Source organism: Rhinolophus ferrumequinum, chromosome 11 (genome assembly GCF_004115265.2).
Source record: "Rhinolophus ferrumequinum isolate MPI-CBG mRhiFer1 chromosome 11, mRhiFer1_v1.p, whole genome shotgun sequence".
NCBI lineage: Eukaryota > Metazoa > Chordata > Mammalia > Chiroptera > Rhinolophidae > Rhinolophus > Rhinolophus ferrumequinum.
In genome coordinates this window covers 75875058-75893305 of record NC_046294.1, presented here as the reverse complement: position 1 = coordinate 75893305, position 18248 = coordinate 75875058, and the positions used below count along the sequence as shown (strand labels likewise).

Sequence of the window (18248 nt, the reverse complement as noted above, 5' to 3'; positions counted from 1 at the left end):
TTTTTAGAAATTTCATAGTTTTGCAACTAATAATTACTACAATCAATTTTGGAACATTTTTAATCACTCCATAAAGAAATTCCATATTAATTAGTAATCAACTTTTAATTGTTTTTGCTTTATACATTTAGCTGCAGTGTTGCTTGATTTATGTAGGTTTATGTCTCCTAGATCTTTGTAAATTATGATCTTGTTGTAAATGTCTATTAATCCTGATGAGCACTTTTACCTTAATTCTACCTTATTTGATATTATTGCTTTCCCCTTCTTGCTTTTTCCTTCTTGTAGTTTCTTGGAATATTTTTTGCCTACTGCTTATTTTCAACCTTTTTAAAAAAGGTTTTTATGTGTGTAATTTTTTTTGTTTATTTTTATTAGTTTCAGGTGTACAAAGCAACGTAATAGTTAGACATTTAAATCCCTCGTAAAGTGATAACCCGTCCACCCCAAGCTACTACCCTTCTGACAACTTATATAGCTGTTACAATACCATTGACTATCTTCCCTATGTTGTACTCCACATCCCGTGACTATATATACCTATATATTTAGCTATAGTTGACATTCAATATTATTCTTCTTCAGCTTCAGGTGTACAGCACATTGGCCACAAGTCTATGAAGTGATCCCCCTGATAAGTCTTGTGCCCATCTGGCACCTTACATGATCTTTACAACATTGTTGATTATATTCCCCAAACTGTATTAACTACCAATTTCTATTGCTTAATGCCTTCTCCTTTTTCACCCTGTCCCCAACCCCATTCCCTTCTATCATCACCCTGATAGATCTAGTACCTATGTGGCACCATACCTAGTTTTTACAATATTATTGACTATATCCTTTATGCTATACCCTACATCCTCATGACTACTGTGTAACAACCTATTTGTACTTCTAAATCCCTTCCCCTTTCACCCATCCTTAACCTCCCTCCCATCTTAAAGAAGTCCATCTAAGATTCCTTGTAGTTCTGAATTGGTGGTAATGAACTCCTTCAGCTTTTTCTTGTCTGGGAAGCTCCTTACCTGTCCTTCAATTCTAAACGATAGCTTTGCTGGGAAGAGAAATCTTGGTTGTATATCGTTGCTTTTCATCACTTGGAACATTTTCTGCCACTCCCTGCTTGCCTGCAAATTTTCTGTTGAGAAATCAGCTGCCAGTCTTACGGGGGCTCCCTTGTCTGAGAGCTGCCCATGAGAGGCTGTGGCGCAGGTAGTGACTCACTGCCCACCACCAAAAGTTTCCCCAGCTGCTGTGGCCATCTGCTGCTGTAAAAATGCTTCTTGTTCCTTTGCCAACAAATAGCCAGAGGCGAGAAGAAAGACATGGACAGACTCAGGGCAGTCCGTATGTAATCAGGGAGCTTAATCAAAGTCCTGTGCTAAGCTTGCTGTCAGAATCTGGTCAGAGTGTATATCTACTATAAATGTTATATAATATATATATCATATGTGATGTATAATATATCATATGTGATGTATAATATATACATCATATTACATAATACACAGACATGTGATCAGTCACACACAGGTGTCTTTATTTGTTCATTGATTAATTGATTTCTTCTTTTATCTATTTACTCAGAAAATTCAGTCCAGACTCTGCATTACACCTGTCATCATGTGTTTTCTTTGTATAGGTGTGGGATTGTATGTACCATTATTGGATAATTTTTGTCTTTCACATAGCTCACTAAGGATGAGACCCATGTCTGTTCTGATCACTCTAGTATCCCCATTGCTCAGCACTGAGACTGATACAGAGCATATGTTCTCATTTTTTGAAAAATAAAGAAATGATTAAGTGGTGGACAAGACATAACCTCTGTCTTCAAAGAGGTTAAGTCCGGTTGAGTGGATGAACAAGCCAGTAAATGCTTAGGATGGGAGTAAGAACAGCTTTGGAAGCTGAAAAAGTAGAGGCTTTTGTCTTAGTCTTGGAGTGTCAAGGAAAACATTCTGGAGGTAGTAGGCATAACGTTTACCTAATCTGCAAACTTGGACCTTCTCTGATGTCTTACTCTTTTGATACTATGCTTATTAGACAAGATTTCATATTAGACTTCACTTCAAGACCTGGCTGTGCCACCAATAGCTGTGTGAACTTTGGCAAATTTCATAATATTGCTCACCTGTAAAATGAGGACAATTAAAAATATCTACTTGGTAGGGATTTTTTAAAAATATGAAATTAAATGATTTATGAAAAATTTGGCATATTGCTTTGTACTCATTTTTCCATTCTTACTGGAACTGCCTAATTCAGTCAATACAATCTTCTTTTACAGACATTGAAACATTTTTCTGGCTGCTGTCTTTGACTCTGGTCTTGGCACCCTTAAGTCCCTCTTCAACATTGCTGATTAATTTACAACTCACCGCTCTGCTCCCCAGCCATTATCCAGTTACTACTCGCTCTTCCCTGACCATGCCGGGTTCTGCTACTTTTCTGGTTTATCCATATTCCATTACTGCCCAGCTGCTAGTATGCCTGCTCTTTCCTTGTTGGCCTTTTGGAACCCACTCTTTCTTCGAGTCTCCCTTCAAACGTTATCTACCTGAGGAGAGAGTCAGTCTTTTTCCATACCTCCATAGATATTCCTGTATGCCTGTTACAACCCAATCACATTGTAATTCAATTATCTGTGAGGGCCCATGTGAGAGAAGAATATGTTTAATTGTTTCGGTATCCTTAGATATGGCACAATTGTAGCTTTAAATATTTGATTATATTTATTAAACAAATACTTAGGCCTATACTTAGTTTGCATGAATGAAGTCTAAGTCTCAATGTGCCAGGTATTAGGTATGCAGACATAAATGGGAGAAGGTCCTTGTCATCAAGAAGTACACAGTGTGAAGTTGGACAGACGGCATGAGGGGCAAAAGATTCATGTCATGAGTGAACAGACTTTTTCATTTACAGCTGAAGATGTCAGCATTTATGCTATTCATTTTTTTAAAAAAGAGGTGAATTAATAGTAACTTAAAATTCTGACTTCTAACTTGTTAATGAAAGCAATTTTAAGTTTTGTCTCTTGAGGAAATGTATTCTTATAGACCCAAATGTCAAACTGTCATTTTATCTTATGATATGAAGAGATTAGCATTGTCTATATGTTTCAAGTGATTTACTGTAAGTATGGGGTTTGTATCAATCGTAGGTGGAACCTTGGGAGTGAGAGCTGCACCAGTTATCGGAGCTGAACTACTTTCTCTGTGCTTTCTAAATTTTGAGATAAAGCTTATAATGGAAGTCTTGGCTATTGATAGCATATTTGCAAAAGTTGAAGTGATCTTTCCCTAGTTTTAATTTTTCAAGCTCTAAGAATTTTTTTCTTCTTTTCTGATCTTGTACAGTTTAACAATTGTGAGAACAAAAAAATCTTTATTAGTTAATTGAATATTGTGGTTTATATAAAATTACCATGTATAGTAGTTGAGTGTAATATTCAAAATAATTCAGTTTTTCTTTATTGATACAGATCATTTTTTGCATACTGATAGGCCTTAGTGTCATTATTTGAGAACTGACAATCCTTGTACCGTAAAGTATAGAAGTGCTTTTTAAGGCAGAAAGGATTTCTGGTGCTGTACTCACAGAGTAGTTTTTATTTTGTTTTCTTTGGTGAATTTACGTCTTATTTTCTGGGTGATTCTTTGGGATTCTGGCATTGCAAATAGAAGATAAACTTACTGTATTATGTCTATATCTGGGTTCTTAATAACAGTGAGGGTTTTTTCAATGTTATTAAATATGCAAGTTAGAAGAAATTCTAGTTTTCTTTTTTGTACCTTTAGGCCCTCAGTCCTTGTAAGATACAACTCTTAAAAGTATAGAAGCAATCTATGGAATATTTTCAGTGTCACATGGGATTTTTGTGTTCAGCAAATGTAGTCAGATTATGAGAATTTTTATTCTGAATTTAGTTTCTAATTAGCATTTCATAATTAAAAAATTTAATAGCGTCTTTGACAGGACATTGTCTTTGAAATTTAGTTTGTATTAGACTTATTTCATTATAATACAGTGATGGTGATGTAAGGATCTGGCATAGAAGAAGTTTTAGTGAAGGAATTTTCAGACAGATAGTAGTCAAACCAGGAGAGTGTGGTTTTATAAGCCAAGAGAGAAGGGAGATTTAGGAGGAAGAGATGATCAGTAGAATCAAATTAAAGGAAAAACAACAAACAAGGTTAATTAAGGTAAGGACAAACAGTATATATTGGTTTAAGTAATTATAAAAGCAGTTTCAGTGGAGAGGTTGGAGCTGGCGCCAAATTGCGGTGAATATCATCGATCTTGTTTTCTCCCATGCTAGCCATCTGAACACATAAATGCTACTGTTATCAATTCTGCCTGGTATTGTTAGTGAATGCAACATATGTTGAAAGGCAATCTGTAACGTGACAATGTGAGGTGAGTGGTGATTGGTGTTTTTATCTTAACAGGTAACTTTCTCAGCTTGCCTTGAACATCAAATCTATGAAACTAAAATTAATGTGAAATGCTTCTTAATAAAGGGATTCTTTTCACTTATATTTTTACTTCTTTTCATTACACATTGATTTTAAGAACTCCTTTGTCAAACTGACCTCTTAACTTGGCTACCACAGTGTTTAGACCAGGGATGTCCAAACTTTTTTCAACGTTTTTCACCAAGGGCCATATGCGGTAAAATACACAAACAGCCGGGCCACTCACTCGAGGTGAAGTACGTATTGCCTCACCTGGTTTATTTAAGTAAACTAAATATATTTTTGGAATTTGCTGCGGGCCAATTAACAATGGATTGTGGACCGCAGTTGGCCCGTGGGCCACAGTTTTGACACCCCTGGTTTAGACTGTATATGGTAAGCTTTCAAAAATATTTGATTTTCTTTAACTCTATTTGTAAAATAATATTGTTAACTGTTTTCTTCCCTCATTTCTGGATGGGAGAACCCTTAGGGAATAATAGGTAGGAGCAACAAGCCAAGCCACTGACAGTCTAGACTGCTCTGCAGTCCAACAGGACGCTAGCAGAGTGACCTGTCTTTTCCCCATCCTGATTTTCAGTACCTCCTTCTAAGATGGAGTAGACTAGGCAAGGAAACATAAATATGTAAACTACATGTATTGATTTCAGCTGTTGGAGAGGAAAAACAATCCTCTACCTTCCTCAGTTCTTCTGGCTGTTCTAAGAAATAAATTGACATTAGACAGATAAACAGAAGAAAAACCAATTTAATTATGTATGTACTGAGGTGCCATAAGAGGCCCACACATGGTCCGGCAGTTGGGGTGCATATGCCGTTCTGAACTAAGGAGAAGGAGTAGGAGTCTGGCACTTCAAAGGAGAGCAGGGCAATTCACATGGAGGTGGAAAAACAAAAATTTCCTGGGCTATGTGGAGACAATGGGGTATAGAGACATCTTAGGTATCTAAGCCCTGCGGAGTTCTTCCTCCCACACATAATCCATATTCTTTGTAGTTATTTGGTGGTAGTACTTCCTGGGCCAGGCCCTGTATCTAAATTCTTTTAGGCACTTAACAGGGAGGTAAAAAGCCTTTTCCTGAGTCTTTTGTTTCTTAAAAATAATCAGCATAAAATAATTCTAATGCCAAAGAGACGTATTTTGGGGTGACAAATCCTGCTCCCCTACACAGCCAAAGTCAAAGGAGAAGCAAAAGAGTGACTCTAATAGAAGCTTGTTTTTAGCATCAGACTTAACTCTTTTATTTGTGTTGTATTTTTCTTCTTTGGACCATAAATTCCCTCCTTATATTTCCTCAGAACATCCTCAAGGGTAGATAGATCTACCTGATCACATGTGTCTCTGTTTCTAATTACTGTATAATGCACTGTGTGTGTGAGTGTGTGTGTGTGTGTGTGTGTGTGTGTTTCATTATAATTTCATTACTATAAGGTAGTGTTCTGTTTGCCACAGTATCTAGGTGTGAGTATGAACTTAGAAAACTTAACAAAGACCTTTTAACTCAAGCTCGTCAGATTCCTACTCCACTCTTGGCTAATCTCACTTTTGTGGGTGAAAGAATGCAAAGCATTCCACAGTTCTGCCATTTTTAGTTCCTTTTGTCTTTCCTCCCTGGGGTCTAGCTGACCTGCAGGACTTCCCTTGAGATTACTCGTTGAAGTCCTTCTGTTTATACTAGATAGTCTGATCCCATTCCCCACTCATGGACCATAGAATCCCTTTCTGCTTGACATTTCCCACTTAACAAATGTATTTTGATAAGTAAGATGGTAATATTAGATGGATATAATATAGAAATACCTTTATAGTTGCCTCTATAAAAAGATCTTTTAACAATGAGGGAAATCATTAAGGAAAAGACATTATTTGTACTAATTACAGCAAATGGAATAGGGTGTTGAAAAGAAAAGTTAGACTTGCAGCATTTAAAAATTTAATGCTCCAGGGGTTGGGGGAGGGAGGAAAGAGCACAGAGGATTTTTAGGGCAGCGAAACTACTCTGCAGAACGCTACAAGAATAGACACATGTCATTATACCTTTGTCAAAACCCAAGGATGTACAACACCAGAGTGAACCCTAATGTAAACTATGGACTTTGGGTGATAATGTTGTATCGATGTAGGTTCATAGATTAGAACAAATGTACCAGTGCAATGCATGATGTTGATAGTGGGGGCCAAAGGTGCTGGTGTGTGGAGGGGACTGGGGCATATGGAAAATATCTTTGCATGCTGCTTAATTTTGTTACGAATCTAAAAGTGCTCAAAAAAATAAAGTCTGTTTAAAAACAAAAATGTTTATGCTCATTAACATCTTAGAAGCATCCAGAAGATGAACTGAAATTTACTTTCTCTAACTCAATAATGAATGAATTAACCTATTTGAGACATTTGTGGACCTGAGGGAAATACCTCTCTGGTTTCAGTCACTAAGCTATCTCATGTGATATGCATTAAAAAAATTAAAAATTCAATTATTTGTATTATACTTCACTAACATGTGCTTCCCATTTACCTCTAGGTTTGAAGTTTGAGGAAATTCAAGAAAAATTTGGTGAGGAGTTCTTTAATATATGCTTTGATGAGAATGAGAGAGTCCTTCGAGCTGTAGGTGGCACATTGCAGGACTTTTTCAATGGCTTTGATGCTTTGTTGGAACACATTAGAACTTCTTTTGGAAAACAGGCCACTCTGGAGTCACCATCATTCCTATGCAAGGAGCTTCCTGAAGGTACTCTCATGCTCCACTACTTCCACCCTCACCACATTGTGGGGTTTGCAATGCTGGGGATGATAAAGGCTGCAGGAAAGAAGATCTATCGGTTGGATGTGGAAGTGGAGCAAGTTGCGAATGAGAAACTGTGCTCTGATAGTTCAAACCCAGGCAACTGTAACTGTCTCACTTTCCTTATCAAAGAATGTGAAAGCACTAATATCACGAAGAACCTTCCACAAGGAACCTCCCAAGTTCCTGCGGACCTCAGAATTAGCATCAACACCTTCTGCAGAGCCTTTCCTTTCCACTTGATGTTTGACCCCCACATGTTAGTCCTCCAGCTGGGGGAAGGCCTGAGGAAGCAGCTCCGATGTGACACTCACAAAGTGCTCAAGTTTGAGGACTGCTTTGAGATTGTTTCTCCAAAGGTCAATGCCACCTTTGAAAGGGTCCTTCTGCGCCTGTCCACCCCATTTGTGATTAGGACCAAGCCTGAGGCTTCTGGCACTGAAAATAAAGACAAGGTAAGTGACCATGAACTTGAGATGGGTGATGGGAACTCGAAGAGTGCATAATTAGTTCAGTAAATTACATGCTGGCTGTACTTGTAATTATTTAGGCAAGAGAGCTTAAAGTGCCATTTAGAAAATTACTGGTCCCTGGATGTGTGTAATAAGATTTGGCCACATTCCCAGCCATTTTGCATAGTGTCTGCATGTTCCATTAATTTATTTCAGCATATTAAAAGAAGACACTTATTAATACTAGCCATAGTAATTACAAAAATGATAGCACTCACTAAAAATCTGATACTGTAAACCCGTGCATATTTCCACCGATGGAAGTCAAACTGAGGGAAATGGTAAGACTGGTTTCAACACTGTTGGACTTGCTTTCCTTATACTTAAATAAATATAGGCAAAAAGCTAGCTACACTTTTAATATGTTCTGTTTTAAATTTCACAATCCAGGAATATCTGGTTAACATCCTATTTCTGTCTTAAATGCAGAATAATGTATTTCCTAAAAGTTGGAAATGAAGTGACTATCTAAGGACTTCTGATTACATTTTAGTATTGAAATAGAGACTCATTTCTTTAGAACATCTTCACTCCTTGAGAATACAGTGAAATCTAGAAATCTTTATTGTGAATTTCTTTGAATCCCTTTTGGGAAAATCTGGGTTATAAATTATAAATAAATGATGAAAAGATAAGAGAAATACATCTTAGAAAAGTTGAATATAAACAAACATATTCCCTAAGGTAGAATATTTTTAAGAAAAAAAGTCAACATTAAAATAAATAATAAAATAAAATGTAAAGAAAATCAGCCATGACTATTTTAAATTTGGTTATATACTTTCAGTGATTAAAGGGAAGAATAATGTGAATTTCCAGATTAGACATTTGAATGTACATTCAGTTTTCAGTAGAGCTTCCTTTCAATATTTTGTGTCAAGATAGATAAAATTCCGTTAGGTTATTCAGTTTGTTCCCAGGCATTTTGGGAAGCTGTAAAAATGAACAGGTTGCTCTGAGCTAAAGGAAGGAAGAATCGCAGAAACAATGAAAACTCAGTGAATGAATAATCTACACATATGCTGGAGTGTCTGCAATAATAAAATAAGTGAGGAAATAACCTCCTGAGAGCAGAGTCAAAGACATTTTTGAGGATTTTATACAGCATTAGTTTCATAATTTATTAATTTTTATAATTTTGAAATGCAATGGAAAAAGTTTAAACAAAATATTTGAGAAAGATGAAAGGATGTACATTCATTTAGTGTGACTCAATCAGATTAGAAAGAATCATTCTGTAATATTTTTATCATGTGAGGTCAGTGAATTGCAAACATCGAAGGAAAAGCCTGAAGATTCCAATTTGGCACATTTGGATATTTTAGTCTGAATGAATTATTATTATTCATTCCTACATTGATTACACATTTTAAATAATATTTTTCACATGTACTATATACATACTCAATAATTGCTACCCATTTTGAAGCTCTTTAGTTTGGAAGAAAGTCGTTAAATGTATATTTTTGTCTATATGTATAGTTGCTTTAAAACAGGAATTATTCTATCTTTGTAACATGGGGAATATTAAAGCTGTCTTACAGAAGTTCAAAATTTGGCTAGGAAGATTTGAAGCATCTTTAGCTTTTAGAATTGAAGTTAATGTTTTGACAATGTGCCTGAAATAGAATATATTATTACCAATGTTAATTGTTCTATATTTTGTGCAGATTTGTGAAAAATTAAATGCAATTTAAAGATTCTGTGTCAAATTTTCCCCCCTATATTTCATCTGGCTTGTATTTCTATTTAATTTGTATACCAGGGTAAGAAATAGACATAAGGAAACGATGACTCAAATGTCAAGGCCCCCTGCTAGTTCCAATAATAAGGGACTGTGCTCATTGAGAAGATGCAATTATAATTTAAACATGTTAGTGGCAGTTTAAAAATAAAGCAATAGGCAGGATTTTTAGTTAGAATAAGGGTAACAGTCCTCTCATCCTTAGGTTTACATTTCTGTTTATTCACCTGGGTTTGCTGAAGTGGGGCGTTTGGGAGGCCCCAGTTAGCCCAAATGGAAATTACAGTGAATGAAGTTGTGGCAGGGAGTCATAAGCAGGTGAACAGCATTGTTTAGTTATTATGCTTCCAAATTGCGAATTTGTATTTTCTTAAGACATGGAAAGAAAAAAGAAAATGAGGAGTAAAATTATGATTCTGTTGATAAATTTGACCATGATATTCATTCTTTTCCCCATATTTCTTCTTGTTAATAAATAACACCATGTTGTCTGGAGGGTCTAATTTTTTTAGTGGTTTTTGATAAGAAATGCTACTTTAAAAACTAATTTGGAATATTTATTCCTTTGTCTAGCAGTAAAGGCTCTCATGATAATTGAGCTATTTTGGCTATTCACTTAATACCAATGCACCACCACTGCTGCCGTCATAAAGCAAAACAAAACATAACAAAACAAAACAAAACAAAACAAAACAAAACAAGAGCTAATCATGCAGCTGAATGACAGTAAATTATTCAGCATGGATTGTAATGCTTTTGCTAAACCATGATCTTTGCCATTTTGTGTTGTCAGTTAATGATTAACTGCATAGATGTAGAGCGTGCTTGTGAGCAATTTGGTGTGATACTAATGAAAAAGAAAGCCATCATCTTAGTTCCAAAGAATTTACATCTTGATTCTGTAGTGATGAGTTATAATGACAAAAGCGTAGCAAGAGTGTAACTGAGAAGCATCTGATGCAGTAATCTTGGCCAGCCATTAATTCAACAGAGTTTTGAGGTTAGAAGGAAGTCTTCCCGATGGCATGACCGAGCTTTGATGCCCATTGTTTGGTTCCCTCTATATCTTCTCTAAGCGATCACCCATGCCTTACATATTCTTCTGTATTTGGTTTTCCCCCATATGGCATTCCTATATTTTTATATTTCCTTAAGCCCATCTTCCTTTTCGTCATCTTTCCTTATTAGATGTCAAGTATTAAATATGAATGAATTGGTTCATTATTTAAAAGCAACAGCAACAGATTCAGCATTGGGAATTGAGACTGAATTGGGACTCCATGTTAATTTGTGCTGTGTATCTTTCAGGTCATTCAAATATAATACTCTTCTGGGAACACAATTTTGGTTGCTACCTGAATCTGTGTATGCCGGGCTGCAGCTCCTTTGGCTCAAATAAATGTTTATTATTCTTTAAAAAATCTAATATTGTTCTGAGAATTTGGAAGTTTATCACATAGATTTTTTGAGGCATTGAGAAAAAAATTTGTTGCAGTCTAGTATGTAATTTCGGTGTTAACATTTGGTCTTATAAACCTAACGTTCACATAGGTTTCAAAGCTTTTTTGTGTGAAGAGATGTTTGTAGATAGGGCTGTTAGAAATTAGAGTAACAGCACGTGACTTCCTTCTCTGCGTCGTGAGGTCATGATGTGTGGGGGGAGTGGCAATAGAGTCAGAGGGAGGGGTCTCAGGCAGTTGTGATCTTAGTAAATACCTGTAATCTCTGAGCCACAGAATCTAGACAAATAATAGTTTTACTCCTGTACAAGTCATCCTTAACATATAAATTTATATGAGGTCAGTTGATTATGAGGCTTTCTGTCATCCCTATGATTCAATGAATTGAGATGTGTTTTTAGAGAGCAGAGGGGGATCGGACTTTTCAACCATAAAGAGCTCACTCTATTATCAAGACTAAATTAAAATAATTCTCTGGTTGCTTATGCTGTCAGATAACTCAGAAAGTTATCTGTGAGGATTAAATAACATACCCATGTAAAATTCTTATTATATCTTTGGCCCCTGGGTTCAGTGTTGAATATGTTTATTATTACCACTTCTACCACTATTATTATTATTATTGTTCCTTTCCACTTGTAACATTCCTCCTATCCATTCTCCTCACTTCTTGCCGTAGAGAAGGAAGTATTGGAGATCAGTAAGTTTAATAATTTGAGAGAGATAATCAAGCTCACCTAATATCTTCACAAAATGTGACTTGAGCTCTACTTCTTGTCTTCTTAGTAAAGACTAGAAGACCCTGTCACTTACTCTACAGGAGCTCTGTTTGGATCTGCTTTTTATACAGACTATCATTGTTTTAAAATCCCTAGTCTTCTTTTCAGATTCACTAGAGTTTGGAATCAAGTTTTTATCACCTGTGTCTACTAATATATTTTATGTTCACTTGTTACAGCATTTTGCTGTGCCAGTGGTTTCTAAAATAAAATGGACTCGTTAGCTTAGGCACAACCTGAAACAGCAAAGAGAAACAATAAATAATATGAGCTCTTCTGACATTTTTTTTCCTTAGCAGCAACGCTTCAAAAAACTTTAATAACATTGTGGAAGGAGTCCAGCGTTTGAAATACATCATCCCTACGACAGAGCAATGGCATTGTTGTTCATCTTCACTTTTGTTCTCAGGTTTGGAACTGAAGAAGAGCATAACAACACATTTCTTTTATGATCCCCAGAAATATCGTCATATTTGTCTTATTAATTAGAAGCTGCAAAATAAATTTAGGAAATAATTTTCAAAGAATAAAGGAGGAATTAACCTATGGTTTTCTGTGGTCAAATCGCTTTTCAAAATGCTCCTTTATCTTTTCTAGATGCATGCCCGTAGTCTTCTGACATGATCATTGGAAAGTTTAAAATCTATTTATTAATCTTAATATACCATAATGATACTCTCGAAAGACAAGTTTCATCTGACTGTCAAGGATATGTTATTTGAGTTCAACTTGAATTTAATTTGGGAAAATGTGAGCTTTCCTTCTCTGTTTAGGTCAGATGTTATTAGAGAATTTCAAATATTGGACAATATTTTTAGTGATGGACAAAATGACATTAGGACTTTCTCTATAAATTAATATTTAGAACATAGATATAACTTCATTCAGAATTATCTGGAGTTTTCTTTGCTTTTGTAATTATAAGTGAGAGCTTTAATACTAATTTATCATTTTTTTCTAGACCTGCTCTCTAACCAGGAACTGCCTTTTAAAGTAGGTTAGGCAAAATGAGATTCTGATGCCAATATTATGAAGTTCAACTTGGCTCTCTCTCAATTTTTTTTTTAATGCCCACAATGTTAGAATTACTATGTAGTGCTATGTTACTGTGTAGCTACTGTATTCTGTATAGTCAGAGGATAAGGTAGATGATTACGTGATGAAATATACGTTCGCTACAGTGATCCTCATGCTTAAAGTGTACATTTTGCCATGTTTTTATTTTGTTAGCAGGAAAGATTGCAGCCTGAACTTATAAAGGAGATGCCTCTTACCAGAGATCAGATGTTATTTAGTTCTAGTGTTGTAGGCTCTGTGGGAGTTGGAAATTAGCACTGTTACTTCAAATTTTTTCAGAATCTTCTTTTAATTGTACCTTTTTAACTTAGAATCATTTTGCTTTAGCTGGTATCTTAAGTATCAGTAAATTAAAAGCTGTTTTGAATGCATTTGTACCACACCATTTTTAATGGTGCTCTCTTTATTCACATTAATGTTTTTTGAAAGTATACAGTGCAATGATTTTTAGTAAATGTATATAATTGTGCAACTATCACAACTATACAGTTTTAGAACACTTTATTGCCTTCAAAAGTTTTCTTGCTTATTTGTAGTTAATCCTGCTTCTACTCTCAATCCTAGACAACGACTGGTCTGCTTTCCTCTGTATAGACTTGTCTTTTCTAGACATTTCTTATAAATGCAGTCATACACATATATGTCTTTTTTTTTTTTTGTCTGGCATAATGTTTTTGAGGTTTATCCATGTTCTTGCATGTATGAGTGATTTGTTCATTTTTAGTACTGAATAGTGTTACATTGCATAGATATACCACAGTTCTTTTTACTCATTCACCAGTCGATGGATACTGGATTGTTTTCAGATTTTGACTATTGTGAATAATGTTGCAATGAACGTTTGCATACAAGAATTTGTGTTGGATACATTTCCATTTCTCTTGGTCAGATTCCTAGGAGAGGAATTGCTGTGTCATATGGTAAGTATATGTTTAACTTTTTAAAGAAATTGCCACACTGTTTAACACAGAGGCTATGCCATTTCACAGTTGACAAGAAACATGAGGGTTCAAATTTCTTTACATACTTACCAACACTGCGTATTGTCACTCTTTTTGATCATAATTATCCTAGTGGGTGCAAAGTGGTATCTTTGGTTTTAACTTACCTTTTCCCAATGACTAATGATGTTGAGCATCTTTTCTTGTGCTTATTAGCCGTTGGTATAATTTCTTTGATTAAATGTCTATTTAAATGTTTTGTCCATATTTGTGTTGTTTGTCTTCCTACTATTGTATTTTTAAAAATCTATATTCTGGATATTATATTGACTTCAAAAGGTACTGTATTTTAAAGAATAATTTTAATTTTGATGGTACCAATATTTTATTTTATGGATTATGCCTTTGTTATGATAGCTAACAGATCTTTGTAACTCAAGACCGTAGAGATTTTCTCTTTTATTTTCTTTCTTCTAGTAGTTTTATAATTTTAACTCTTATAGTTAGATTTGTGATCCATTTTGAGGCATATTTTGTTTATGCCATGAGGGCCTAAGTTTTTGTTGTTGTTTATTTGCATATAGACATCCAATTGTATCAGTACATTTTGTGGAGAAAACTATCATTACACCATTGTATTGCCTTTGTAACTTTGTCAAACATCAATCACCATAAAATTTTCTCTAGCCTTTCTATATTCTATTTTTTTTGTGTGTGGGGGTACGGTGGAAGGAGGTGTTTCAGGTGATTCTGATGTAGGATCTGCCTGCAATTTCTGGGTATAGGCCAGGATCGTGTCTTCTGAGACCAAAGAATGGAAACATGGACCCAGGAGAGGCACAGAGTTTTAAAAAGAGGATAGTTTATTGAAAGCAAAGCATCAGAGCTCCTGAGTGGGAGGGGGTCCTGAATGGGGGTGCCCCTATTTTAAAAAATATCTAACTTTATGCTGATAATATGTTTTAATTACTGTATTTATTTTCCTATTTTCAAAGTTTTGCAATTGGGTATTTTAAATCCTCCAAGTTTTTAAAATTTGTTTTAGCTATTCTAGGTCTTTTGCATTTCCACATAAATTTTAGGATCCATTTGCCAATGGAAAAAAAAAAATCTTCCAGAATTTTAATAGGGATTGCACTGAATCTATAAATCAATTTAGAAAGCATAGCCATGTTAACAATATTAAGTCTTCCATCCCATGAAAATATCTCTCAATTTATTTAGATTTTCTTTATTTTTTGTGTGAAAAATATTGTACAGTTTTCATTGCTCAGGCCTTGCACTTTTTTGTTAAATATATTTTTATTCTTTCTTGATGATACTGTGAATGGATGATATTGTGAATGGAATGTTTTAAAATTTTATTTTATTAATAGATAGGAAAATAAATTTTATAATACATAGGAAATTATGTTTGTATATTGTTCTTGAGTTATGACCTTGATAAACTCAGATTAGAATAGTTTAATATTATAGAATAGATAAAAATGCAGTTTTTTTATAGATTCTTTAGGACTTTTTACTTCCATGATCATGTAGTCCGAGAGTAGAGACAGTTTTTCTTTTTCCTTTTCCATCTTCCCTCCGTCCGTTTTCTCCCTGTCCCTTTTGTAGTATTATTTACTTGTTATAAACCAAGTTATATCTAATAATTATTGTAATAATTGTATGTATAATATATAATTGCAATTATATACATTATATATTTATATCTATCAATGGGTTTTTAAAAAGGAATTAGGAAAAGAAAGGAAAAATACATTCAAGTGTATTTATATCTTCTCATATATTTATCCACATATTTAGTATTATCAGTGCTCTTTATTTTTTCCCATGTATACATGTATTTTCTTTCAACTTGAAGGAGTTCCTTGTACAGAAAGTACACTCAATAGCTGCAAGTTCTATTACTCTGTTCATCTGGGAATGTCTTTATTTCATCTTCATTTTTAATAGTTTTTCTGGATATAAAATTCTCAATTTACAGTTTTCCCCCAGCAATTTGAATATACAGTTTTCTCTCTTTGGGCCTCTAATGTTGCCAGTGAGAAATTAGTTGTTAATTATATTGTTATTCCTCTCTATTTCTCTGAAGGACATAGAACATGGCGATGTAATAAAGAGTGACTGGTCTTAGGTGTTGAGGAGATTGATTGGAAAGAGAAGAGCTCATTGAGAAAGTGTCATGTGTTCTTTTAAAAGGAATAGATGAGGCTCATGCAATGCTCTCATATCCTGGTACTGACAGGATTCCTAAAGTGGTTACTGCATTGCACCATGTGACACATTTTGTGTCCTTGCACATCCAGTTTAATTTCTTCTTTTCTTCCTTCTTTTCTGTTTCTTTCTTTTTTTTTTTTAAATAGAGACATATCTTTTTGTGGCTACTATACATTTTAATCATATATATTTCAATTTTGTATTCCTTTTATTAATTTTTGTCTTAAAATAACGTATACTTTGTACAAAATTTGGAAAATGCAGAACATTAGGCAAAAACATCATTTTTATAAACAATACCCTGAAATATCCACTGACATTTTGGTGTACCTATTTTTACTTTTTCCTATAAATCTCATTATTTTTATAGTTGTAGATGATTGAGTTTAGAAAAATCTGTTTTTCTGATAAAAAAGTAATATGTGCCAATTTAGTCTTTACCATTTATTCCCAGATTTTTTTTTTCTTCGTAGTGCAGTTGGCTATTTTTTTGTGCAGTTAGCATATTTTCTCTGATTACTCAATAGAAGTCCAACATATTTTGGCACATCTGGTATACCCATCTTTATTCATTCCTATATAATAATCTTGTATAATCTTCAATTTACTCCCCTGTAAAAAATATTTATGGAGAAACTTCTGTTCAGAAACTTCTGTTCTATAGAAATGTAAGTCTAGCCTTTATTAGTCAATGCTGAGATATTTTATTGAAGATTTATGGAGGTAACCCAATATCCTCAAAGGTGAAAATATGATCACATTTTTATAATGTTATTTATAAAAATAAATATTCATATTATAGACTCTACTATTATAAGAAAAAACTTCTGTGCCATTTTATTTTCATAGTGGATATTGTGTAATCTAAAAATTAATGAATTTGTGGACTAGAGAGGTTTGTCAAAGCTGTCATTCTATTTTGCAATCCTTCTTCCTCTAAAACTCAGCACATGATGCCCTTCAAAATTCAATTCAATAAAATATTTTTGAAATGCCACCTATATTTGGGTTTTCCAAGTTTAGCAGCCAATTTCCACTCCTCAAAGTGCAATGAAAACTTGATTTCTGCGATCTATTATACATATACATAGTAACAGCTGTCTTTAAAACATTTTCAACTTAGAAGTGTGTTTTGTGAGAAGGCTATTTATTTATGCTTTTCAGCATCTATGAAATTGGACCTTTAGGAAATCCTGAAATTTTAAACAAGTCATTAGTATATGTGTCTTTAACAAGATTTGTCCAGGTTTATTTAGTTATAGAAATTATAAGACCAGTGTTCACATTTCTAGTATATAAGTGGTTAAAGACTCTGAACTCTTATTAGATCTGTTTCTATTGTACTTGAAAAATATGACCCAGGACGCTTTGATCATGCTCAACAGTATTTCCTTATTTTGTGAGGGAATGAGTAGAGTTTGCCGCATTTTGTTTTTCTGAAAAGAACCAAAGTATTTATGTTTGAAACACTTAATGATCTTGGTTTGTTTTCACTTTTCCCTTAACTGAAAACAGTGTGTGTGTTTTTCATGAAGATTCGAGGGAGTCAGAATTTATCTTACTGCAGAAGACAAGCAGAGGAAGAAATTTGATCTCCAAACTCTTTCTCTTTGAACGAGAGTTCAAGAACTGTATTTCTTGCCAGGGTAGACTTATCTGTGATGTTGTTGGTGGTTAATATTAACAGTGATTATGATAACATGTACAACTCCTTAAAGGGAATGAGATTTCTAGTTCACACACCTCAAATTATGAGTGAATGAGTGACTCTGTTGACCATTCAGCACTGGCTTCAGAATTCTTCCTTTCACTTTATGAAAGGGATGAGGGACTCTCTCTATCTCCATCTACATATATGGAAAACTTATGTTATGATCTATGGTTCCTTGCATTTCCATATTTTCTAATTTAGATGTTATTATGAGTACAATAAAAAGTGTAGCTTTAATATTAGAATTCTAAAAAAAGTATTAGAATTACAATTAATAAGAGTTGGAAATAAGTTCTTCTAAACATTTTACATTGAAAAGATTCTGTGCCACTCTGATGCATTTTCCAGGTAGGTTATAAATTCTTGTAATCTTAATATCTTTATGAGACTAATTATGATAACTATTTTCAGTGGTTTAATTACCATTCTACTCTGCTGTTTGGTTTTAGAGACTTTTTCCATACTACAAGTTGTTTATTCTGTGAAATAATTATTCTGTGAGATGTTACTTTATACATAATATTTATATTCTAT

The 18248-nt window shown here is 34.2% G+C and overlaps 1 protein-coding gene across 2 annotated transcripts in view; it reads left to right on the top strand.

The window, feature by feature from the left end:
• Positions 1 to 18248, top strand: part of GUCY1A2 (guanylate cyclase 1 soluble subunit alpha 2) — a 286917-nt gene that overhangs the window by 81353 nt on the left and 187316 nt on the right. For both annotated transcript variants that reach the window (XM_033119793.1, XM_033119792.1), the window contains one exon: positions 7007 to 7725. In XM_033119793.1, coding sequence (XP_032975684.1) covers positions 7007 to 7725 — 719 coding nt within the window. The remainder of the gene's footprint in view (positions 1 to 7006; positions 7726 to 18248) is intronic.